We start from the raw sequence: 27,424 nt of genomic DNA, 5'->3' as shown, positions 1-27,424 counted from the left end.
GAAGGGTTGAGTTAGGCGAGGCTGGACACAAATCAATTGAGAACGCATTAACTGGCGGTTTAAAAACCGAGTTTTTGCGTTTTTAACGGTGATTCCGCGCGTGCGTTACTTAACGAAACGCCGTCAGGAGCTGCTTCGCCACGTGGGGCAAAATCCAGAATCATTGCCGACCATGGAAAAGGCCTCCGCCACGCCGATATTGCCGGCAAGTATTCGCCATCGAGAGCCACCGTTCCACGAATTATTAAAAAAAAAAAAAAAACAACTCCCCTCCACGGCAACGTCCTCCCTCGTCGAAAAAGTGGAAGAAGCAAAAGGACGACCGTTGCGGCTGATGGATTAGTTTCAAGCCAAACAAAGCAAAATCCATTCATTGCTTCCAGTAAAGTAAAAGGCATTTTGGACGGGAAGGAAAAAATGGATGTTAGCAAATGGCCGTCCCGGTCGCCGGATCTGGACTCGATTGATTATTTGCGGACAACAAAGTTGGAGCCAGGACGTAAAAACGAGGACGAACTTTTTGAAAATTTAGTGCAAACGTGGGCAGAAATAGGCGAAACTTTAATTAACAAACTAATTACATCGATGCCAAAGGGAATACTAGGGGGTGAGAACGAATAGAGAATAAATATAGCGTTGACGACTAAAGAAAATAGCCGTTTATTTTGGTCCGCATAATAATTTGTATTTTAATACTACGTATATTTGTTTATAAAACATTTGTTTAATTTATCAACATTGTTTATCCAGATTGGATGATTATATCATTAAAAAAAAAGGAATAGGGAAATCGTTCCTCTTACCTAGGAAATGTTGAAAAATTCATAGGTCAATTTACTTTCAGCCGCCACTGTACATTGATTTCGATCGAAATCGCTTTTTTGGGATTTCTCCTACCCAAACCGGCGTTCACATCGCAAAAACATAATTAGAAATGTTGTTCGCAAGTATTTTTTTGCTTTAAAGATCCGTTAAATTGCGGTAACAGAAGTTCCACTCTATAGAATAACGTACGTTATAGAGCACATAATGAAATTTCCAGAACTTGCATATAGATCCATTTGTTTTTCGGATTTGTATGCACAGCCCGTATGCGCCTCGAGGATTAAACTTCCGTATACCATCGCAATAATTAAAACCTGTATATACATGCAGAGGAACATAAACAACCCCTTTTTCGAATTCAGAGATAAAAGTCCCTTTTGGAGCTTAGCTCTTCGACCAATTTCTGCAAGCTTTAGGGCTTTGTTGTGGATACAATGCCCTGCTCAAATCTCGATTCATCTCGATAAATTTGGTCTATCCGACTCCGTCAAGGCAATTTATAATGGGCCGGATTCAAATTAGTGTGAATAATGTGAATAATGAATTGCCCACTAATCGGACAATTTGGGCGAGAGCCCGTGACCAGATAGATATCGTACTAATTTCATTGCTTGGGTCAGTGATATAAATCAAAGGGTTAGCGTTCTGATGGGCAAAGAATATGCAGTGGGCAGTCTCAAATTTTGACATCTGACAGATATTTTTTTTCGAAAATCTACAAGGCCCCAGAGAGGCCTCACGGCTTCCACCCGAGTTGGGTCGTGACCTGGGCGTATTCCGAACTGTAATCACCTTTAAGGGAGCGATCAAGACGAAGCGTTCTACAGAGGTTGGAATTATACAGGGTGTCTCAAAAGTATGTCGACTAATTTTAAAGGACGGTGGGAGACGTCAATGCAAACTTTTTTTTTTTTTAATGAACATATGCCCGCAAATGGGCGGTTTGAGCAGAGAAAAGGTGACATGGTTTTGGTCGTTACGATCACTTTTTGTTCGCGTTAGGCGTTGCTTGGTCGGTAAATAAACGACGGCTTACAGCAATGCTTGTCCAAAATGTTGGCCATTTGCTTCAATACGAAGTTTGTACTTTATTGACTGGCGGACCCTATGGAATATTCCGGGAATAGTTCGCAGACGTGAGCAACGGGCCGTCGTCCTTGCTAAGCGGCTCTCCTCATCATGAATAAGCGTTTCGTAGACCAAATATTTGCGACGAACCGGAAAAGAAAAGATCCAGGATCTGGCTCCTTTTCCGATCCGCCGGCGCACACTGATGAATTCTTCAAACTAGAAGTTAACGCAATTTTTTTTGTTTTGCGGGCCAACGTTTACCAAAGAAACAGTTTTCATTGATGTCCCCCGCCGCCCGTAAAAGTGTGTCGCTGCGTTTTTTTTGGGACGCTCTGTACATGCAACCGGCTTTCTTCATTACGATCGCTTATCGATACCGCGACGGCGAAGCACTTGCGGGAACGCAGCTGCGCACCATCAGTCCGCGCACGTTTGTTTTCTCTTCAGCGTCTCAGCGCCGGCATTACTCGAACTGAAAAACACACCGGAGAAAACTAATCTGCTTGGCAGCAGTGGAAAATATGAAAACTATCGCCGCAGGACGGGAAGGAAACGAGGAACCTCGAAAAGGCTAAAGTGCGGAATGCCGAGAGGCACAACGGCAACGCCGGCCATCGATCCACTTGGGGATGCACCGGCCGGAAAGGGGAGCGTTATCAATTTGGGGAACGCGTTTTATCGTATCATCGGAAAGTCGTAAGTCAAGAGGGTTTTGGAGCGCTGTTTTTAAGGAAAGTGTCAATACTAATAGGGAGGCTTTGCCTCCATTCATTGCTCGCTTGACGTCTGATAAAATATTTTCCGCTTTCCATTGATCCGCATTCGCGCTGGGAAAAAACCGTTTTCTATTAATTTTCGAAATTTAATTTAAAATGACAAGCAAACTGTGTCCATTAATCATGCCTATACAGTGGCAAATTTAAAATAGCGCATTAGTGGAAACAAATAGGTTTCCAATTGAGTAATTTGAATGAAAAACAGGAGCTACACGCAATCGATATTTAAAATGTTTCTCGTGTCAAACCAACTTAATTTCGTACACTCATATTTCCATTAAATCGAACAATACTCGTGGTAATATTATACAGGGACCGTGCGAACTTTGGAATAACAAAAACCAGGAAATAAGAACGTCTTTATCTTCAGCACATAAAAGGCAGGCGTAAAAGCACTTTTAAGATGTCAATATTGGCAAATTATTGCCATTAGGCGTGAATTGGCAAATATTTGCAAAGTACCTACGAGATCTCCATGTGAAATCTCTCATCTAATTTTAGTCCCCGATTATTCGCATTCATCTCGATTCTACGGTAAAAAGAGCCAGTTCACAGCTTTAGATCAAAGACAGCATTACGGCCATTACGACCAAAGGGAACAAAAGCCGACAAAAATGTCTTCGATTTAATTGCTTTCGAGATGATACGTTTCTGCTTGATTTATCTCAAATAAAAGTGAGACGCCTTCAACAACAATGTTCCTTCTTGGAAGTGATAAACAGTGACCTCCGGTTTAACAGTACACACGCTTACATGCATAAAGGCCATGTCGGGATGTCAACTGTCGTAAATTAAGGCTACACCCCATTTTCAGGACGAAACGGGCGCGTTTGCGAGCCCGTTCGAGGCGAGAGGCCAAAAGTGCTCATCGAAGACGAAGAGAAAATTCTAAGCGACTTTTCAGTCCTAAGATGGCGAGCGGAGACACACGCAGTTTCGTTCGTTTTTTTTTTTAATTTTTTTTTAATAGGATTTACGGGTCCCTCATGACCTCGAAAGCACTCGCCGCGATTGGCCGAAACAATTTTTTTTTTCTTAATGCAAAATTTTCCGCATAAACTAATCGAAAACAATCCAGGGAACAATCGAACAGAAAGTTCTCTGCCGGAAGATTGATATCTTCCATGGCCTCGAATGCGTTCGCGGGAATTGGTGGGAGAGCGGAGGCACACGGGCCTGGACATAAGACTGCTGTAAAAATGCCAAAATTTGCTTCTTTGAATTTTGCCGATTTATTTAACGCCTCGTGACGTGGCGCTGACTCTTCCAAATTTATCTGTAAGATCGTTAATGCCGCGGATAAATCTGATGCCAGAGATTTTCCTCTTTCGGTTTTCGAATTTCGGCGGGGCGCTTTCGGGCCGAGTCCGATTTCGCCCGCGAAAGTGGCGTTTTCGAGTGAAAAGTCGAAGACACCGCGTGCTCCGGAGGGTTCCTTCACTCCCCCCGTGTGCCGATCCTTCCGTCACGAAGAGGAGCACGATGCAGATACAGTGCGTTGCCGCTCCGCGTGAACCGGGGCGATAGTGAAAAAGCGGCCCCGCGACAAGTACTTCCTTTATCGTTGTGTGTAATACGACGTGCAAAATTACGGGAACACTTGTGATTTATTTATTTTAGCTTTTACTGTTTGTAACTTGTCAATACTCGTGCGATGTAAGACGTTACACGATGCATAACTCCTCAAAGTAGCGATTTTACGGACGTATCTTATCGCACGGTTCAAAGATATACAGTGGGCGACTTTGGTATTAGGACGCCGTGATATTTCACTTCGCAACTGTAAATGACGTCATGACGACAACGTAATGATGCTACTCAAGTCGCAATCAAAATCGTGAAAAAACTAAAATTAACACGTAACTCCATTTTCGTCGAGATAAATACCGTTTCTATCGACTAACAGAAGTGAAATTAAATCAGGTGAAAATCTCCAATATTCGGACGCTACTGGTCTCCTCAATTAATTTTTTTTTTTTTTGTGGGTTTACCGTCGTTATCTAGAACGGCCGGTGGGCACATTGCGGATAATTTTGTCCAATTCTTGTCCTAATTGTTGTTTTAACATTTCCTTTGAAGCTGTTTCAGTCCTTCTTATTTTTCGGTCCGATTCGCCCCAAGGGCGTTCGGACGGGATCGAGGTGCGGCGGGATCGGGGCGGTGGTTGTACCACTTTGGGGCAATTGTAAAGTAAATACTGCTGCTGCACTAACCGTGATCCGTGCTTGGTGTCGTTACCTCGGTGGAATTTAGAAGTGTCTGAAATTTCCATTTTCTCGGCACCTTGGCGGAGATAAAAATGTTTACCCATTACGGAATCTCCAAAAGCGAATTCGCCTACCGCAAATCCGGGAACACTCCCCCGTACAAGAACGCTTCCATCTCCATGTTCAACGGTGGGTCTGACGTTATTTATTCTAAATTCTTTACCCTCCTCCTTTCTCCGCGCCGCTCTTCGGCCATCGGACCCGAAAAAGTTATATTTACTTCCATCGCTGAAAACAACGTCATTCCGCCAAGTATCACGTTTCAAGACAAACTCTTTTGCATAATTCAATCTTCTTCGGTTGACTTCGTTAATAAACGGTTTTTTCCTGGCAGCTCTTCCATCGCGTCCATTTTCCTTTAATGCTCGGCGTATTGTTTCGGGACAGACTCGTTTCCCAGTGTCTCTCGAAGGCTCATCGGCTGATTTTGGTGCGCTCGACGTCGGATTATTTTCCGACTTTCCGGAGGACGGTTCCCTTGGCACGCCCTATGCAGTTCCTTTGGTCGGCCCTTTCGGGTTGCGGAATCGACGCGTCTAAGTCGTCCCATGGTGTCTGCCGCTGCGCCCTCGCTCGCGTCACATAGCGCGGCAATGTTTCCGTGACATTTTCCACGGGCGTTATGGAAAACCACAAGTTGTCGCACGTCAAAACTTGTATCCCTTTCGCGGGCCGCTACACGTATTAATAGTGCGATGACTTAAATTTAACTGGAAACGATTTTTTCAATCGTCACTCGAGTTTAGTGCGCGCATCGAAAAACAACATTCCAGCGAAATTCCAGAGCACAGAAAAATATTTTATACAGGGTCCGAACGTTGAATCGACGCAAAATTTACGCACACTTTTGTTTGAATTTTTTGGCTCTTTGTGGGAAACTTTAATTTTTTCACAATGGAAATTACGTCAGCGGTCAAGGGAACGCGTATTGTTATAAATAACGCGTTTCGTACGGCACCAATTGCGATTTAAACAAAATCACCGACGATAAAATGGAAATATTTCAGTGTCCCAATATTGAAGCCACTCACCGTATCACTCAAATTAGCGCCCGTTCGGTTGTGCGTAAGCTGCTTAAGCGGCAACATATTATTCTAATTAAATAATTTCACCTGCTTGATTGCACCGAGCCCTGCTAGGTTTCTATTACATGGACTTGAACAACCGCAAATGATGCACCGTATACAAACCAACTATCTGCAGATTGCTTGACAAAAACCGGCAGCTTTGCCTTTGATCCCACACCCGATTCTTCGTCAACCATAACACGTACTTATGTTCAACATCACCGACATGATCGAATACAAATGATCTATACGTTTTAGGATGACAGATATGTATCAGCCGCTTATTATTTACCCGACGTGTACATTATATAAACACAGCTTTATGCGATCCTCCTGCGGTGGGATTTTTACGCTGATTCATGTGCCCTAAAAACAGCCGCAAAACGAGTTATTCCTTATTAGACCTGTCACAATCGACACTCGAATCCGTAGCTGATGATTTCTTGCCGCTAATTTGCCTGTTAGCTGGATTTATCGGTGGGACCGTTAGGGCCGGCTCGCAAAAGGCAATTAATGGAAAAAAATTGTGCCCCGATAAAAGTCAGTCATTGGACGGATATATGGGAAAAAATAATCGTCCATGGCTGCTTATATTTAGGACGAACTACTTAACTCCATCCACACATTAAAATGACACTGACCTGCCCATTTCGGCTAAATTTAGCAGCACAGGACAAACAAGAATTCCCCTCTTGAAATAGCCGAGGCTGAAAGTTTATTTTGGAATTAACATATAATTAACACCGAAGAATGCTTTATCGGTAGCAGATGAACATTTTTCATTGGATACGTACTCATTTTTTGAATTCTACCTCGGTTTACGGACAGCCACGGCGACGCGTCGCTGAGCCCGCCATGGCGGGAGTTGGTCTGAGGGTGAAGAATTCGACGAACGCAAATCGATCTTCCTCAAAATTAATTACAATTTAGGGAATTCCACAGTATAAATTTACCTTTCCGACGCTATTTGTGCAATTCATCCCGTTCCGGTTTTGCGGGTAGGTATAGGGAAAACGCCGGAACGTTGCGATGACGGCTCTCCCAACATATATTATATCGGGCGAAATTGCCTTCTGGGCGAAGTTTAATTAAAGGTAGAATATATACGTGCACCTCTGTATGGGAACCATTAATTTCGAATTGAAGTTTTCCCCCATATTTCAGCCCCGACAGCGCGCCGCTTCCCCCCTTTGCAGCACGCACTACCCCCGCAGGGCTCGTAAAAATCCCCCGTACAGACGTGCAGTCGGTGCTGGGGTTTGCCGTGTTGCCGATTGTTAGAAAATTATCCAGATGTTTTTCCAGGCCGGTATGACACGACTAGATGGGGTTTTGGGCATCACGCTGACAAGTTCTGGTTTCTACGCGGTTAATTATTGACGATTGTCAATTCGGGCGACGGAGTGCACTGGACGTTTCCAGGAAGGATCGGGAAACTGGAAAGTATTGGCGGCAGAAGATCGCAGAGACGGTCCTCGTTGAGGCCCGCAACTCCGAGAACGAAACTGACTTCCGTGCGATTCTCGTAAGTGGACCTAGGGATCTCGGGGGTTGTCCTAGGCCTCAAAAGCTAAGTGATAATCATCTGAATGTAAGCCGCTTCATGAATTATTGGTAATTCCAGCCCTGATCCCAAGTCGCATTGGAAGCCCCAGTGCCGTCCCTCGCGGGGATTAAAAAATCAAAAAGGAAATCTCGTGGTTTAGGTTTAATTTCGTAAGTTGGAACGTACGCGGCCGCAATTCTTCGTCGTCGGTCTATACGCACACAGTCAATTACTTTGCGCAGATATGTCCGAACAAGCCACTCGTCCGCTAATTCGAGAAATGGAAAAGTTATTTTGCGAGGAAATTCTAGGACTCTCGAGAACAAGCAGCACTACTGTTTCATACGCGCTTAAGAGGCTTGGAATTTTTAATAAATCTCGAGCTTTAAATTACACTAATTGCTCGAAAATCAGGGGCGTGCGAGGGCGCTTCGCGACGAGCGATAAACGACCCTCTCGAGGAGTCCGACACTCTCTATTACCCGAGAACTATCTACGGTTCCCGGGAAGGTTCCACGTTATTGACCTTTTCATCATCGCAAGGGAGCATCTGTTTCGATTCCTCTTCGGTCATTTCCTTCTTAACGAGACACAATTTCGATCGTCGAGCGTACGCGACGAACGCGAAATCGAGAAGTGAAGATCACTTCGCCCATCAAAGGGGACAAAACCCGGACGAGTTTCCGGGATTTTATCGGTCGCGAACAGGTGTTAATTTGACGATATTCGGTGCCGAGAAATCTCGGTGTTGAATTCCTAGATCTTGTTGTTAGCTAGTCGAAGATAAAAAAAAAAAAAAGAAGTGGAATGTCATACGACAATCGAGAGAAGTGCTTGAAGCACATCCAAGACACGGTGCTTGAGCGACGATAATCGATTAAATACCGCACATTCATCACCATCTGTCAGCCTGCGATCGGGAATTTTGCTCGTAATCCTTGTTTATCGGCCATTCCGGGACGTTTAGGATGATAAATCTCTGGCTGAATCAAAAGTCGAGAAGAAAGTTTTTGCCTACTTTTTTTGCCTGCTATTGTTTAACATTTTTCCTGGGGCGGCAATTTATCGCCTCTCTGGACGGCTCTATTTATTTATCGCCAATCTGATAATGCCGCAGACTGCAGACGCCCCGAGGCAAAAATAAAATGATCCTATACGCATAGGTCCCTCGAAATGCGTGACGAACACTTTTTTTTTAATTTATTTTTTATTATTATTATTATTTTTTTTTAACGGCGAGCAGACGCTTCGCCTCGTATTAAACTCACCGGCAACTTGCAGAGTGGCGTTCCTGCTCGTGGCGACTCCCGCGATGCTCCTCGCCACACACCAATAAACGCCGGCGTCCTGCTCCTTTTTGCTGTTCATAGTCCTCAGGAAAAACAACGATCCGACGGGGAGCAACACGCGGTGCGACTTGTTGTCCGTGGTGGACGTCTTGACCAGTTCTCCATCTTTGTACCATTCGATGGTCGGCTCCGGCTTCCCCTCGGCTTTGCAGTTCAACGTCACGGGCTCGTTTTTCGCCACTATGATGTCCGACGGGTGCTCGACTATGCGCGGGGATCGGTATTGACCTGCAACAAGAACCATTGGGGTACGTTAGTCCGGCGTGCAGTCGGAGCTGTCAACGTGAAAAAATACCAGAAATCCGCATTAACGACTAAATGGGGGGATAAGGGACGTTTCGCGAGACCGACGATTGGCCGACGGAAATTTATTCATCTCGTTCTAATCCAGTCGTTCCGACGGAGGCAGACAGTGCCGCCGATCTCGAAAAAATCGAGCGTCGCAGCGAATTCGGTCGCAGCTCAAACGTTCGGCGTTCGAAGCGATGAATCACGGGACGACGGTGCGACACTAACTTTCGGCGACTGCTAAATAACCTGAGATCCTCCCTTAAACGATTTATTACGAGATGAATTCACAATGCCATCGACCATAAAGCATCTCAGCCGAGTTCAGGCGCTGCCCACCATCTGGGTGGTCCGAAAGACGTAATCTCCTAATCCATTCGTTAGGTCGGAGGTCACTTTCGAGGATCTCTATCGGTGATTATGAAGGTGGAACAAATTCCATTACTCAATTCCGAATAAATAATTTGCCCTTTAAGGGAAAACGCAACTCAAAGCGTCGTTTAATGTGTTCCCTGCCAGTCATACTAATGATGTGACGTTCCCTCGGGAACCCTTTATCGAGGGAGGACGAGGAGGAGGAGGAGGCGGGAGGCGCCATCTGCGTCAACATAGCTGCTTTCGCTTGACAGATTTCGAAAGATGATGGATTTTGCACGGGTTATAATGTAGGGCGAGCATTAGGCGAAAACGAGCTCGACACAAATAATTGAGACGGGGACAAAGCAAAATCTGATACTTTTCTCGCAATTCAATAGGTTCCTGGAAATAACACGGAACTCGTTGCTGCCCCACCTGTTTCCACTGAGGTTTTTGGCAAAATTCCCCGGAGTTGAACTCCTAATTAATTAGTTTTCGTGGCGGCACACAACGAAGTTTAATATTAAAGGTTGAGGTAAACAGGGAAAGTTTGTTTGACTTCGCTTTAATAACAGCCAGACTAATTTTGCTTAGCCAATTGATGAATCCTCTTTAATTAAGACGTCGTTCTGTTAAGAGGGTTTATTGTGACGTCAGAGGCTAACGTCACTTTGACGTCCCATTGACCCGAATATCTCAATGGGCGGGGTTGCGTTCCCGGAAGTCTCGCCAATAACAAGAAGTGAGGTGTACATGAGGCCAAGGAACTTAATATGTGAAATTTAGTATTCTCCATTGTTCTACTGTGCGGACATTGCGATTTATTACCAGTCACAGTCAAAAACAATAACCACTCTACGCCTGATTTTTACCGAGATTTGATTTATGTACTGCAACACAATACATTGTTTCTATCCTTTGATTCGTTTGCCTCATATTTTGCATATATATTGATTAGCTTTAGTTCAGAAGCACCGAAGTACCATTGAATAATGCATGAGACCTCGATTGGTTAATTTCACCGATGGTCTTGGTTCGGGTGGACCTTTGAGCGTTTAGCCTGTAACGATTCCATTACCGTCGCTGCTGCAATTTCAACGGAAGTACAATAAAGTTCGCATTACCGGCGAATTCCCGCGGTTGAATCTTCTTCTCTTCGAGTTCGACTCCGGATATGTAAAGTGGCGGAAAAACGCCTGCGTACGAGCGACCGAGACCGCTTCAGCTCTCGCAACCTGTGGGAATATGAGATTACAAGTAAAATCCGACTCGGGCAGATGCTACCTCCGCCTGAGCAGGTTAATAATTGTGATAATGTTCACTAATAAGTTGAACAGGTATCGAGTTTGTTAGCAGTATTTAAATGAAAGTGAATTTAGCAACGGAAAAATGTTTGCGCACATTAACAATTCAATAACGGGCTGGACCTCCTTTCGAATCGACGACCTCCTTCTTCTAACCCATTTGGCATGTTGAGTGGACTAATTTAGCTGCTTCCTCCTGAGTACTTCCCGACCATTCTTCGAGCAATTTCTCCTCAAGCACAACGTTTGAAGTTTTCGAATATTTCGCCCCAGAAACTCCCGCAAATGCTCGACGGGATTAAAGTCTGGCGGCCGAGATGGGGTATGTGCAATTGCTGAGGAGTGCTGCACAGCAGCCATTCTTTAACGATACCTATTATGTACGTCGCTGATAACTGTAGTGACCCAAGTTCAACTCCTTGGCTGAAGCTCTCGGTTTCCTCTTTAAAATGCCCAAAAGCACAAAACGTTCCGTCTTCGAGCCAGTAAATTCTAACTCTCCACTTGACGTGGATCCCCACGCATGTTCCATGTCCACCACCATGCTTTGCAGTGGACATTAGATGTTTTGGACTCAGCTCGGTGTCGCACACAATTCACCATGAATATGAACTCCAAATGTTAAACTTACTTTCGTCAGTCCAGGTAAGTCGACCTCACCACTCCGAAGGTTCACTGACACGAATTTTCGCCCGGGGCAGCCTCTTCGTTCGTTCGATTCGTTTGAGAAGAACGAGGCTTCTCTCGAAGCAAAACACCCTCCATATCCGTTGTTTTTTGAGAAGTTCTGAATAGTTTCGGAACAAACGGTTCTGAGGAATTGTCGTTCAATCGTTGCAACCAGCTTAGGATCTTCTTTAACAGCCCTTAAAGTGCACCGCTCTTCTCTCAGATCTTGCTTTTACTGATGGGTTTCCTCTCTCTTTGCAATTTCGAATTGCCCTTTGTACCGATGAACATCTTTCACCAACAGTTTTGCCCCATTGCCTTAACATTTTTCCTCATTTCCATAATCTTATCACAACCTCTCTCAATTCGATTGCAATTCGCTCGTTCTTAGGGCTCGCATTGGAAACTTCTGCTGAACCCGGGCGGCAAGTCTGAATGCGACCATTAAACTTGTTTCAACTTGTCTTCTCGATCGAAACTGATCCAACCTCATTGACGCACGCGTGCTTTTTCCCTCTTGTTGACGACGCATTATCAGTTTCATTAAAGTAAATTGTCGTTCTATTTAACACGTGCGGTAAATTCTTGTCGAGATTAAACCGTTCGATTGCAGCAATCGATTTGTTTCGATGTTTCATTTGTTGGCAAATATTCTCGGAAAATTGTAAATTTGGACCGAACTCCGCTGCTCGCACGCAGACTTTGTTCCGCCGCTGCATGTGCAAGTCAGATTTAGTCCCGTGTCGACCTGGAAATTTGGCTTCGATGCGCCCCTGGATTTTTAGATTACGCACGGGACGTTCGCGCAGAAGAAACCTCCTCGGACCAGAAGGAAACGCGGCGAGGTAGCCGTAGTCTCATAACCCAATTCCATTTATTTTAATCGTAGATTGTTGAAATAACATTTCGCCTTACATTCAGGCAATTTAATTTAACTCTGATATACAGGTGATTTTGAATGACGGCGCCTGAAAATTCCAACAGTTCCGGGGGGGCTCCGTAGCTCTTAAACTAAAATGAATCACTGGCGTAACTTATAGCTCAGTTTATTTAAGAAAATCCAGGTTAAACTCTCATCGAAACTTGGCGGCGTAACACCTGTTCGTGGGCAATTCTCACTTTTAATTCCGATTCTAGCAGCTATTCTCATTCTCTTGCAACTTTTCCGACGTTGCGGGTTGAGTTCGTCCGAAGTATACTTCGCTCCATTGTCGTTCTTTTCGATTCAGCATGTATCTGGGTTACACACGAGCAGGTCTAATATGGTAGATTTAATGTGGAAATAGATTACACATGAATTACACTGAGACGAGCTCGCCAAAGTAATAACAGAATTTCGAGCCTCTAATTAATAAGTTCCTCAGCTTTAACGTTTGCCAGTAGCGTTTCACATACCGCATTCGCAGTTACAGTCCTAATTAATTAAAAGGCGACAGCATTGAGCTTAGTTGAGCTGTGTAGCTATGTATCTTCGAGACGTGTATTGAAGAATTGAGTCGTTTCGGTGAAGGTTCGAAAAGAGAATAAGCGAGCTCTCGACCCGGTCGATTACTCCAAGATCAGAGGCGTAGCGGGTACTTGGTGGAATTAGGATTTGTAGCATTAAAAATTTCCGTTGGTCTTCCAGCGTGATCTCTCTTACTTCCCATAAACAGAAGCGATTTCGGTTCTTCGTTAACTGCCTAGACTTTCCTTTTAAACGCGAATTATCGCCATAAAGTCCGATTTGAATGCGCATTAAAATATAATAATATACAGGGTGGCCCATTGAAAACGAAACAGAGGCATTTGCGGATACTTAGAAATGTATATTTGAAAAATGCTCGGACACGTAAACTTTATATTCGAGGGGGACACATTATAAACGTATACTCGCTCCTTTCACTTCAACACCCCAGCCGGGGTGAGTTAAACCCTTAAAATCTTAAATGGAAAGTATGGTCGAGTAGCACCTTGTTTGAAAGGTCTTTCGATTCTCGTTATAATGATACCTAAATTAACTAACTTTTATTCAGTAGTTTTCGAGAAATTTGGAAAAATGTGATTAAATTGCCAACAAGTGGAATGCTCTGTTAAAATCGTAAATTAGGAAAATAATCAGTAGTGACTATTAATTGTAAACTGACCAGATTAAGTTTAGTTGTACTATTTCACCAATTGTTATTGCTTTCGAATAATAAAAAAAAATAGATTGGGCGAAGAGGTCCTATAGAGTGGCCGGCTAGGTCTCCAGACTTGACTCCGTTAGACTTCTTCTTATGGGGCCATTTGAAAAGCAAGATCTACGCAACAGAACCGGAGTCTCTGGAAGAATTGCGACGACGAATTGTTAATGAATGCCGTCTGATAACTCCACAGATGCTTCAAAATGTTAGGACTCGTTTTGAACAGAACTTGTATTACTGTATGGAAGCTAATGGTGAACAGTTTGAGTATCTTATCAATTAAAAGAACTTTTGTTAATGTTTTACTATTAATTTTCCTAATTTACGATTTTAACAGAGCATTCCACTTGTTGGCAATTTAATCACATTTTTCCAAATTTCTCGAAAACTACTGAATAAAAGTTAGTTAATTTAGGTATCATTATAACGAGAATCGAAAGACCTTTCAAACAAGGTGCTACTCGACCATACTTTCCATTTAAGATTTTAAGGGTTTAACTCACCCCGGCTGGGGTGTTGAAGTGAAAGGAGCGAGTATACGTTTATAATGTGTCCCCCTCGAATATAAAGTTTACGTGTCCGAGCATTTTTCAAATATACATTTCTAAGTATCCGCAAATGCCTCTGTTTCGTTTTCAATGGGCCACCCTGTATATAAACGAATGATAGTATTTTTCACGTAAGATCAAAACCGATGGAAATGGCATTTCATCGCGAACAAGAGGGAACGACGAAAAAATTCATGTTCTACACGGACGTTTCTTCTCGAGCACGTCTCTAACCCCCTTTTGCCATTTAGGCCATTTGAGAGAGTGGCTGTGCGGGGCCGAGGATTGAAACAAACGCGGGGAATTCCACATGAAAATTGTTCCCCCTCGATGGCGAAATCGACGCGCTCCCGTGACTTTTGAACGTCTGTCCCGTTTCGAGGCGTTTTCAAACCGTCACCCTGTATATACGCCACTGAATCTCGGCGAGGACGATTTGACTCGAAGCCTTGGCCGTAAACCATCAAAACGCAGTTTGGGCCCGCGGCTGCCTCGCCCTTAGGTGCACTGTGGTTTCCAATATGAATAATGATTTGTTTTATCGGTGATCTCGATTGCTTCATCAACGACTCCTGACGGAAACCGTTCCGGACTTGCAGCAACGCTTCCGCCCGAAAGCAAATTTGGACACCCCAAAGGGAAATTCGGGCCTCGAAGGAGGATTTTTTCAAACGGAAAATCAACATTTCCGGAATTCCAAAAACACAAAGCTCGCCCCTTGTTTAATTCTGGATTTGATGGTATAACAATCCCGCTTTCTACTGGCAGGCATTTAATAATATTTTTAATCTGGGGAGGAGAAAGTAAGCCGTAAATGTTTATGAAAATGTGCGAGAAGGCCCGGAATTAAATCGGAGGGAGCAAAGGAAAATAAATAAATTAGTTAGAAAGAAAGAGAGGGGAAATGGAAGTTTGTACATCAAAAAGAGAGCCGGAGCCAAGGCGATAGCTTTTATAATGCATCGGCTGTATAAAAGTCGCCTCGAAAGTTTTAATCAAAAGGAATTGAGACTCTTTTATGGCGTTGACAGAAATGGGCTTGTTTGTTTCACTTGCTGGTTCATTTGGCCATAGTTGGGACTTTTCCACGAAAAAAATGACCTCATCTGGATGATTTCGTGGAAAACTTTCGGCGAGAGGACAACGTTCCCCGAGCATCGAGCTTGCGGAGTTACGGCATCAGTCGCCGATGCCGTCTCCAAGTGGCGGCGTGTCCTCTAGGAGGTTAACCTTCGGTTTAATTTAAATCGTCACTATGGAGCGCAACAGAAAAGTATAAACAATTTTAAAAATGGGGCCGCTCGGTGGGCCCGAGAAGGAGCGAAAACAAACATTTCCGTAATTTGTTAAAACAATGATGCGGACAAATAAGTTAATTATTAGACGTTGACGTAAGATGGGGTTCGGTCCGAGCTCGGGAGCGCGAATTGAATCAACGCCCAGGTCCGGACTTGCGTCGAGCGAGGGCAGAAAAGTGCTTTCGAAGCGGTCCGTGCTGCTTAGCGGGGACAACGATGGGAAATCATCGAAATTTTCTTAACGAAATTCCGGTACGTTGTCGCGTTCGAACCGGCAACGGCACGACTGCAGCACTCAAACGTTATTTATTTATTTTTTTTTTAACAATGCCGCCGAAGGCAAATGGGATCAATTAAAATAATTACTACCAAACGGAAATGGGGCAATTGAGAAGTGGGTCCTTCCTCCTTGTCGACACGGGAAGTTGTTCTCCTCAGTAGATGATAGCAATAAATCGTCATAATTCGGCAACAAAACTCCATAGCTCTTTCGCCCGATTCGCAGACGGTCCGCGCGCTTACGCGTCCGGTTTCCACGGGACGAAATCGAAACTCTCTTTCGGACGGGCGAGGCACGATCGCGGGATGAAACTCGTTACACAGGCTCGAACAAGTCCCCCCCCCCCTGCCCCCGACACGATCGACCTAACGCATTTTCCTCTAATTACCGCCTGCATTAGACCTCTTAAAACCGATTATACCGATTCAGGCGCCTAGGAGATGAAAAAAAAAATTAATACCCGCGATCACTGCCGGTAATGTAATATTAGAAAGTGCATTTAAACCGTCGGCTAGTCGGTCATTAATTTTCGACCGTACAAAGGCAAAAATAATGAACCTAATTTTCAGCTGGGAACGAAATTAATCACAACTGTCGTTCGTAATTCATACCGAGGCCGGTTCAGGAAATTAATCAAGCCTTACCGAGTATGATGTCATATATAAACTGTCTTAATCCCATTGCAACTTTCTCGTTTTGTCGCCCTAGCTAATTTGCTATACTATTTACAGCTTCTGCTACCAATGCAACTATTTATTTCCAGCCCAACGCCCCATTTGTAAGCACGTGTGCTCGAACTCATTGCAGATGTTTGAACTGCACCTACAGAAGTGTCTTTACATGTGAAATTATCATACTTTCACACACCTTAAATCTCAATAAAAACTCTTACCCGATGCCCGATGATAAATATTCTTGCGATTATTATTAATTACTTCTTAGCTTATTAGATTACCGAGCAAATTAATAATCGCGTCCAATAGTGTCGATCACGCAGGATTATCAATTGCAGGAGACATTTATACAGGGTTGCTCGTTGGTGCGTCAAAGTGCGATATCTCGGTAAATATAAGTTTTGGGAGGTTGTCTTGGTGAAGTTTTTGGGGAATGAAAGGCACGTACAGGGTCTGCCATAAAAGTGTGGTAGTACCAAATTATGTTTTTTTTTTTTTTTTTTAACGGAACCCCCCGATTTTTTCGCCATTTTCGGATTTATCGTCAAATTTTAAGGCTAGTTCACGAAATAGGTCTTGTATAAAAAATTTTCCATTTTCGAGTTATTTGTGAAAATTCCAAAAATTTTGATAGCTGCAAGGTCTCGCGGAAATCAATGCTGTTTCCTAACCGTCGCGAATTTCGGAATCGATCTTATGAGGCTCCAAGGCGACATAATAAGCTACGTTTCGACGTGTTTCAGTTTAAAAAGGGCTTTCCATAACCCTCGAAATAGGCCTCCGAAGTTGTATGACTTCAATCCTCAATAACTTGCTTATTTCAAATGGAACGGCCTACTTTTCTCGACGGCGTCGCGTTCAGAATCCAAAAACCTCCAACTTTTGTCAACGTTACCCCATCCCCAAACCCAACCGTTTCTGAGCTGCTGACAACTGCCCCTTTTTTACATCTAAATTTGTATTTGAAAAGTGAGTTTCGATGACTGTATTATTACTTTTATATTATTTATAACAAATTATTATTATTTATTTTCACGATATTATTTGTATCTGCAATAAATTCTCAAGCTGTCCTCCATTTCGGTCAGAAACCAATTGAAGTCTTGCCTACTTACTTCTCGTAACATCTCGATGCTTACGGTATTTCTAAACGCATGAATTATGCGTTGTTTCATATCTTCTGCAGTTGTCGGAGCAGTTTGGTACACAACATTTTTGACGATAAATCCGGAAATTGCAAAAAAATTGGGGGGTTCCATTAAAAAAAAAAAAAAAACATAATTTGGCACTACCACACTATTATGACAGACCCTGTAGGTTTGAAAATAATTTAAAAACACGTGCCTTTTATTCCCCAAAAACTTTACTAAGTCAAACTTCCTTCCAAAACTTACATTTACTGAGATATCGCACTTTGACGCACCAATGAGAGCTACCCTGTATACCGCAAAACCAGTAACAAGTCATTAGATCGGCTCTTGCAGGTCGTAAATTTTGCATGAATATGTATGTAAATGTCGCAGTTGCACAAAGTCCTAAATTCCTGAGTGTCTGCGACAGTTTTTGAGTGCTTAGGTCCGACCGAAGCGGACAAGTGGCGGTGACATTGGCGTAGATCTCAAATCAACGTGTACGCCCAAATGTGTTCCGCCTATGGCGGTTTGCGTAAGTTGACGTGATTTGTTGTGATTCCATCACACGTGGATGAATGCATTCCTAGGATCAGAAACGTCCATCGCGTTTCCACTCGGAATTGCTTCCATCAAATTTGCGTTATCTAACTTTGAAACCGCGGAACTTGAGAACGATTCGAAAGGGAACTGGCCCTTGGCCATCTTTGAAGTCGGAAAAGCGCACGTTTCCCAATCCCTTTGCCGCGGCGGGAAAGTTGCGATTTTCGTTCCCCAACGTTTTGCGATCGCTTTGAAGACCGGGAAACGTCCCCCCCCCCCTGCACGTATTCGGCTTTTAAAGATTTTTTCAAAAATTTTCGACGAATACCCGAGGTGCGCCGCCCTCGGCCCGTAGCCAACGCCGCCGTGCCGTGGCTCGTTAAGGGAAAGGTGCGAAGTCCCGATCCAAACTACGTTGACGCAGATGAAGGGAAAATGTTTGGACTTGCGGGGGTGAAGGGCGACAGATCGTCGAAAAACATTAAAAAAAAAAAAAAAAACATTGATTAATACGCGGAGGGAAAATTGGAGGTCCGGGGAGAGCAATGGCAAATCCTCGGTCGAAATCACTCAATTTTACCTTTCCGAAAGGCGGATTGTGAGGCGAAGGCTCGAAACAACCTCCGTTCGCATCGAAAGTAAAAGAAGGTTTATCCCTCAAAGCACCGTTTGTTCCTGTAAGGGCTCGTGAAAACCAACGCGAAATATTTCTCTAGGGGTAATCGCGTAATCACGGTAAGGACTAATGAAATACCGAAGATTGGGGGGAGGGTTCATTCCCGGCGCGTGGCGGGAGGAAAATAATAAAACATTTAAAGTCGAGCGTTTTGCGAATTAACTTAGAATAATAATGGGCCATAGATTCAGATACATCCCTTGACCGGTTGACTAATGATGTTACAATATATGAGATGTAAATATTTGCGCCCCACCCATGGGCCCAACACGCCAGTACATAATTATTCATGGTTATCGGCCGTTTGTCAAAAGCAGGGCCTTTAATGCTGCATCGTCAGAACGGGCCCACACAAAAGTCCCTGTGACACATGTATAGATCCCATTAATCATACTGAACATGGCAAACTTTTTGTCGAATCCAGTCTTGATGTCTCGGTATAGGAAAATTGTGTTTGTGAAATCAACTATGGCTGAAAATGGAAGTTCGTGTGCAGCTTTCGGCAAGGGTTGCTGGTACTCGTCCCAAACAGGTCTTGCAGAGGTCGAACGGGCAGGATTTGCAGAGAAAAATTTTTATGGCTCATACTTTTCGTACAATGACACCTCAGGTGGGTAATTGACAAAGGTTAAGGTTTTATAATGTGCTTAACTGCCAATAACAATTTTATTGAGAGGGAAATCCGGTTTAGCGAATACAATGCCAACGCATTTTTACACATGTGGATAATGCGTCTTACGGGAATAACAAGTACCATCATGATTACCTTTTCGTTCTGCTCGAGGAATTCGTATCATTTATTCGGGGAAAAAAAAAAAACATAAATTTTCTATGACCTAATTGGTTGTATTCACTGGAAAAATTGCATTTGCCATAAATGGAAACGTACCCAATTAATTCTACTTCCTACACAATGGAAATATGAACGATAACACTGAATTGTTTTAAAACTGGATGGCACGTAATTTTTGACAAACGACAGTTGTAATTGCATGAAACGAGGAATAGCAGATTAAAAGTCCGGAAAATGGGAAAATACGATACCGACGTGTGTGATAAGCAATATGTCCTGGTGCGGATTCGATTCGGATTGTTTCGAAGAATTTGATCCTATAAAACATCTGTTTTTGCGATGTCTCATTAAATAGCATTTCGCCTTTATCAAGCAATAAATCCAGTTTTCCCTTTATAGCTAAATGCTGCAACATATGGTCGAAAATGGTGGCCTGCATTTAGATGTTTTCGAGATATTTTGCCATTTACATGCGTAACATGATTGCGCTTACGTAAACGCATCGTTCGCGATTGAACGTTTCCGTCAAACTTATCTTTCGGTTTTCGTACTATTCACCTCCAGACATGCTGGACGTGCAAATGAGGGGATCCCAAGAGCGGATCGACATCTGCTAGTTTCGACATAGGTGCGCCGAGGACAGTGTCATTATCGCCGATAGCCTTGGAACCATCGGGAAATGACGTTTTTTCGCATGGTTATCGAAACGAAATCTCAAACCGAAACTGACTAAATCTGATTAAAACGTGACGGACAAAGATCGGGAAACAAAAAAGTACGAGTATCGCGAGTGTGGTAAATACTCGAATCGATTTTATTGAGCAATAAACTTTGGCGTCGAGGTGCAACGTTAATAAATAATAAAATAATAAAGGAATAATTTGCGGTTTTGTTGCTGAAGAGACCTTTCTGACTTTAAGTGTTTTGGAGAAGCAGACAACAAGAAACGGCAAACCTTAGGTCACAATACACGCTGTCTCAGCATATAACATAAAACTCAAAAGCCCTTTTACACGTCGTTCACAAAGCAATGCGGACACACATATAAAAAGGGTGTCTGGAAAGGAGATCCTGGATATTTATCGTCTGCGTTATTAGCTCTGTAACCATGGAGGACAGAATTAGACGTGACACAAACCAGTGAACAGATATTATTTAACCGGGATGACAAGTATAAGGAGTTTTTTCTTTTAATCTTCTTAGAGGATTTCCTCTAAGCTTATTTTTAGTTGGGATATTATGTGTCATTAATACGCATTTCAGAAGCGAGAACGAGGGGCTCTAAGCTCTTCCATCTTTATGCTGATCTTGAGGAACGATCTCCGACGAAACTGACCTACATGCACATATCTCTTTAATTAGCACCGAGAAATGGAAACCTTAATAATGCAGAAGACAAAGGTGGAATTGGGACCAGTCAAACAATAGAAATACTAATTTCGTCTCTGTTAATTAACAAAACAAAGTTAATTAAGACAACATGACACGGGGACCAGTAATATAAATTTGTAGAATGTTATCAAACTGGATAAACCCTCGGTGAAAAGGGTTTTGTTGGGGGGACTTTATTATAATTTATTGTGCATAAAAGTGTGTTAGACTGAGAGTGTGCTGATGACAAATAATTAATTTGGACCATTATTCCGGTATTGGGTCCGGGGTGTCCCTAATTAAAAAACCTTTAAGTTTAAATTGAATCGGGGCGAGGTTCAAGTAATTCAGTCGATCTCGTACGATTTTTTCAGAAAATCGCAAGAAGGACACTGTGCTGGTAGTTCTCGCCTGCCCGAAGCATTTGGCGCTGCGTCCACGCGGGGAAAACCACCTCCATCCCCAACGAGAGCACGAAACCTCCGAACACATTTTATTTTTGAAAGGTTCTCGCATGCTTGAAGAGGATGCCCGCAATTATTCGGTAATTTTTGCCAAAACTTTCGCTGAAATCCCTCAAACTCGCCTCAAATAAGCGAAAATCGTATTCCAAAATGTTGCGCCCGTGGTGTCTTCGCGCATTCGGCGCTTTCGCTCTGTCATTCCCTACGCATCGAACAAGGAGACGAATATAAAGTGACAAAAGGGCAACGTCAGGAAGTATTTAACCGGCGACGTCCCCATTCGAGTATTAATTGATCTTTAGTCTTTTTCGTAAGCGGGAGAAGAATTTCCTCATGAAAGCCACAAATCGCCGATTTCGAAACATCGCTTTTTCAGGAACTCAAATTCGACCGAACCCACATACACAGATGAGCCCAAGCTCGACTTTTAAGTTTAACCTTTACCGGCGGGCAAGAAAAAACGAAGCATAAACAAATCTATTTAATATTTATTTATTTGCCCCAGGTGAAACGAAGGCCGCAAAAACAGGGTTGAATTCCAAAGGCCGATTCTCCGAAAGGCGACACGTTTACGTTTAAACAAAAAGCCATTACGGTCGAGGCAGGTTTTTGGCACGGCGAGTTCGTAAATCGGAGAATCGGCCCGCGAAATTCAACATTGTTTTTTCAGTGCACGTTGCAAGTGGGGCAGGTAAAGACATATTAATTTGATTTATTGATTCACGTTCGAGATTGCGCAGAACACGCGAACGACGCAAGGACTCGGCGTCAAATGGTTCCGAAGTCTATTTGACCGGAACAGTCCCGATACGACGCCGAGGAATTTGATTTTTTCGCATCGGCCAATCGCAGAACTTCATTCTGACGTCGTGGGCCACTTGATAAAAAGGCGAAACGCGACGGCGATTGCAGCTGACGTGCTAAATGCCCCGAATGTGATTTCTCAAAAATCTCGTCTTAAATCGCACTTGGAAATTTCCAGTTTCCAAGGTGAACGCGGAAACTCAGTTTTTGCGCCGGCCCATGGACCAACGAGAGATGTTTCCGCCCGAACCTCCACGAGACATTTCGAAACGATACACCAGTGGCTTCCAGGAGATCCAGGCTCCATCATTCTGAGTTAAGATCTTACTACCATTCGGCAACGGCGAACTGACCCCCCGCGAAATTTCCGAAATCGATCGATAGATTCCGACAGAGTGGCCCTTCGAAATTTCGAAAAATTCACTCGAAACCTCAACAGGATTCAGTAATGATCAGGAGCGTGCACGCGGTTTGATTCGAACCACTGCGAAATTCGTCAAAATCGCAGTTGATTGTTTAATCAAACTCGCGGGCTACCGCAATGGCGCAAGTGCCCGACGGTCCGAGTCCCACTCATTATCGGACAATTTTAATTTCCTTCTGAAAGATAGGTCGTCATTTGCAAGTAAATTGGCTTATGTAGATCAAGCTTCAATGTCAGAATGGAGCTTTATGAATTTATAATCCTAATAAAGCCGCACAATAAAGTTGTCTAATCTGCCTTTTGGGGCCTGGTTTCATCCGAGATTCGTTGCCAATATAATCATTTACTTTCCTTAGGATCCCCGAACTTCGATGCTTTCCCTGGAATAGGGCCCAATATAGCGAACGAAACTTTCTGCACCATTATCCTTTTCAACCCTTTAGCTTTTATTATCCTATTGGGCCGTTGCTGTCGTATAAAATCTACCTTTTGCTGACGCCGGAATCAATACTGGCCGGATCCAATTTTCGTCTGGATTCGAGAAAAAGTTGCCATTCGGAAAGTAATTATAGTTTTCAAGTAGTTTGGTTCCAGAGGCCGAAACAAGGGTGTGCAGGAGCGGCATTTAACATCTCCAAATTGGAGTTTCGCCGTCGAGTTTGCTTGAGTGAGGAGCATGGGAGTTGTTCCAGACTTTCGGGAAGTGTCTTTTTGGCTCTGCCCGAGACTGACGACAACATTGCTCGCTTTTTAAATGTTTTCTTCCGCCGACAAATATCTCTACTCCTATTTAATTGTTTACCTTCGAAGTTGTATTGTAAACTTCCTATCATGCGCGCTCCAGGGCAACTGTTTGATCAGTGCTGAATTGAGACCGTGAGAAAAACGCCAAATATTTGATTTCTCCGTAATCAAAATAGATAGAAGACTCCGAACTGTTGACACTTTCTATTGGATTTGAAGATATGATTTCATTTGCTCCGCCATCAAAGGTGAGAACAGTAACTGCTTTGATGTAACGTCGAGCGTTCTTCCTGGGAACTTAAACCGTCCAATAAACTTTGATTTGGCGACCTAATCAGCAATCTAAAGGCACGAAAGTCCGAATTAAAAGCTCGGGCAATTCAAAGAGGCGGGCACATTAAATCCATGTAATTAGGGACATTACTCGGACCCGAGATCAACTGTTTCCTGGTCCAATTAAAAACAATGAACGGTACTATTTATCTGTTCGATTTCGATTCGTATGCAGCGACCGCTTTGTATTACCTGCTGTAGTTCTGTCAGGCCATTGTTTTGTTGCCGCTTGTTGTGCTGATTTTAACATTCCGAATGCAGTTTCGGTCCTGCTCAGCTATGAAAAATAATTGGGATCTGGTTTACGCCAATGAAACACTCATTAGTCGATCGTGATTTAACTGGGAAATTTTTAACTTCGGAGGGTCTCGCAACGAACCGTTCCGTGCGGTGTTGAAACCGCCTCCGACCCACTCGCGGGCGTCCGCTCGTTCGCCGAGTTCCAGCGGAAAATTTTCGAAAATTCGCGGAGAAATCCATCGGCGCACGCCTCTGACTCTCACTCGAAAGTGCCCGTCTCTCTGTAAGCAGCGGCGGCCCTAAAGCGCGCTCTCTCTCTCTCTCTCTCTCTCGCGCGCACACAGTCGCACAGGTCTACGTGCACCTGGCGCACTCGCATTATTTCGTAGGTAGAATCGCGATAGAAAAAAAAAAATTTTAACTACACCGAGACGCATTAAATCGAATTTTGAATTTCTAACTTCACGGCGCGGACAGAAACTGCAAAAGAAATTAGAGAACTAACAATAAACCCCGTCCCGGACGCCCTGAACAAACGCGACCACGTGATATTCGGACTATCGCTAGGGAAGTCGCATTAAACCCGGAAATTAGGGCTCCGAAATTGGCTGATCGTGTTCGTAAAGAAACTGGTAAGCGTGTCAGTGCTGAACTATAACAAGAGTTCTGAAATCAAAGACGTTTCATGGAAAGGTTCCGAGGGAAAAGCTCCTGATCTCCCAGCGAAATAGATGATGTTTTCGAAAAGGGCCTTTGGAGTTCGGTCTCGTTTGTCGATACAATATTTTCGATTCCGATGGTAAAGGGACGATATGAGAAATAACTAACGAACGGCTAAAACCTGGAAACTTGTTACCCACAGTCGAGCGTATGGTGGAGGCAATGCAACGGCGCTCGATGTCCGCGGCTGATGTGGGGAATTCAGCTCTCATTGGAGGTGCAAAGGGATCATCATCGGAAGCATTTCCCAAATTTTACGAGACAACCTTCAGTTGAACGTTTGGAGATTACGAAACCGATGGATGTTCCAACGAGACGACGATCCCAAACACGCCGCCCTCGGTTGGCGAAGGACGGCACCTTTACAACGGGCCCAAGCAGCTTCGCTCTCCTCCACGGTCGCCAGACACGAACCCTAGCGAACACCTATGGAACGAATCGGAGCGAAGGGTGCGAAATTCCGAAATCTCGGCGGAGGAATCGCCGAAAGAGCGTCGACTTCGGCTTAAGGTGGCCCAGATGTTGGAAGAAATTTGATTTCCGTCCATTCCCAGAAGGTCGCGGGCAGTCGTAGATGCAGAAAGTGGGGCAAGGAAATATCGATTTGTTTTTTTAATTGTTTTTTCTTTAAGTATGGTGAGACTTGTCTGCTGCGCGTTCGCTCTTGTGAGATCGGAAATTTTGACGTTAATTTCTTTCCTTCCGACCCATTAACGGAAACCCAAACGTTTAATCGCCAATAATGGTGGTTCGTGAGGGGGTCTCGAGGACGCATCGAGAACTACTCCCTGGATCGTGAACCACGAAATTATACGAGTTCGTTAGGTGTACGTGGACTTTCAGCCACTGACCGTACATCGCTCCTGGTAGCGATTTCGAAAAACCAATAATCGTTCTCGAAACTCGTCTCGAGTGATCCTGATTGTTCCCGAATCCTGTGAAACTCCGAAGTCTCGGCAAAAAGGACCGAAACCTTTCTTCTATATATAACTAATTACAAAATACACCCTCAATCTTCCGTTTCATGGCTTCATAACAATTACTTAAGCAAATTTGCTACTCCGATGTATACAAACATCAAACATTGTTTTCGATTATAATATCTATTCCATAACCCTGTTTGTTCAGGTTGTTCGCAAACCGAAACTAATTAATACTTTATCAACAGGGAGTACGCTCCTTATGTAAACCAACCTCAAACTACATTCCTAGATTCCCTCGGAATTATTTCAACCCTTATTAAATACATATCGTGAGTGGGAACCTCGTCTGTTCCTCATCCGCAAACGAACTTTTAAATTTGTACATATTTACTTGGGATTCTCAAGGTCCAAACGCAGATGTGTATATAAGGGATATTGTGTATATGTGCAAACCACCCAGCCCACATCTGATAAAGGCCCATTTTCGATCTTTCCAAGCGCTGAATAAACATTCAAAAACCGCTCTAAAGTATACAAATTTTAATGTGTTGTTTGTTTAGATAAGAAATGCATTTAAGGATGGGTACATAAGATTATTTCCTAGCGTCTGGCATCAAAGGCTTGCATAATCAAAGGTGAAATAGCTCAGAATATTCCATGATAATACGAAAGGGGCTTTTAGCGCCCCTGCTCGGAGGGTCACGTGTTGCCGACGAAACTGGCTAATTGAACTCATCAATAACTCAGCCGTCACTGGACCCATTATTATCTGGCTGTCACTTTTGAATATTCAGCCCCCCCCCCCCCCCTCCCGGCGCCCCTCGAATGGCGGAATTAGGCGGCACACGTGCCTTTTTACCCACGCCACTGGATTAGCTTTCATGTTTGCACAAGGACTACGGCCTCGTTTGCGTCCTCGGGACTTTTCGTTCGAGAAAAAGTGTCTCGAAATCGCGAACATGCCTTCAATCTCGGCGACCGGACGAGACATTACGGCCCGGTTAACGCGCTAACTTGGGCCACGGGCAACGTCTCCTCCATCGATTTCCGAGATACGCGCGCTCAAAAACTTCAAACTAACACAAACCGAACATGGGAAATATACACGACTGTTTTAATTAAACGTTCGATTCCCCATGTATTATTCAGGGGTTCTGCTCAATTGGAGTTTTTAAACGCCCCTGCGACATGGGGTTTGTCCATGTTCCTGTCCAGTTCGACAAAGTTAAGGGAGGATAAATTACTTTCTAATGGCTCAAATTGGAACATTGACTGTATAAACTGACTCTGCTCGGAGCAACACCGTAGGGCTCTCCGGTAGAAGGGACTTTTTCCACCGTTGGAGATTTGCGTGCAAGGCCCTGGGATACGGCCGGGAATTTGCTGAAAAATCGACTTTAAATTATCGGGGAAACCGTAACCTTTGAGTTTAAAAATAATATGACAAAATCATGTACTTAACAGTCCCCTTTTATATACGACATCGCATGTAACATGCACCTGGCTAAATACATCGGCAAGTTTCTTAACCTACCCTCGTACGGGTAGTCGGGCAGATACATCCCCTGTAATTCGAGGGTCGAAAAATAACACGCGAGCCTGGCTCTGCTTAGAGACGTATTTCGAGGTGACGAGATGAGGCAAATCCATGTAGATACGAAACCGCTCTAAAAGCTTCTGATCAGGAATGAACGGGGACCCTTAGCGCTTCTTCGGCGGGCTCCGCACCCTGTTTTCGTGTCATCATTACGTCGCACATCCCGTGATGATTTGAT

General features: G+C 43.8%; 1 protein-coding gene across 3 annotated transcripts in view; it reads right to left on the bottom strand.

Moving 5' to 3' along the window:
• robo1 (roundabout 1) overlaps window positions 1-27,424 on the bottom strand; it is a 108,748-nt gene that overhangs the window by 27,124 nt on the left and 54,200 nt on the right. For all 3 annotated transcript variants that reach the window (XM_066285976.1, XM_066285974.1, XM_066285975.1), the window contains exon 2: window positions 8,821-9,129. In XM_066285976.1, the coding sequence (XP_066142073.1) occupies window positions 8,821-8,920 (100 nt within the window). In that variant the 5' untranslated portion in view covers window positions 8,921-9,129. The remainder of the gene's footprint in view (window positions 1-8,820; window positions 9,130-27,424) is intronic.

This window comes from Euwallacea fornicatus, chromosome 9, assembly GCF_040115645.1.
Source record: "Euwallacea fornicatus isolate EFF26 chromosome 9, ASM4011564v1, whole genome shotgun sequence".
In the NCBI taxonomy this organism is placed as follows: Eukaryota; Metazoa; Arthropoda; class Insecta; order Coleoptera; family Curculionidae; genus Euwallacea; species Euwallacea fornicatus.
This window is presented reverse-complemented; position numbering and strand designations above follow the sequence as displayed.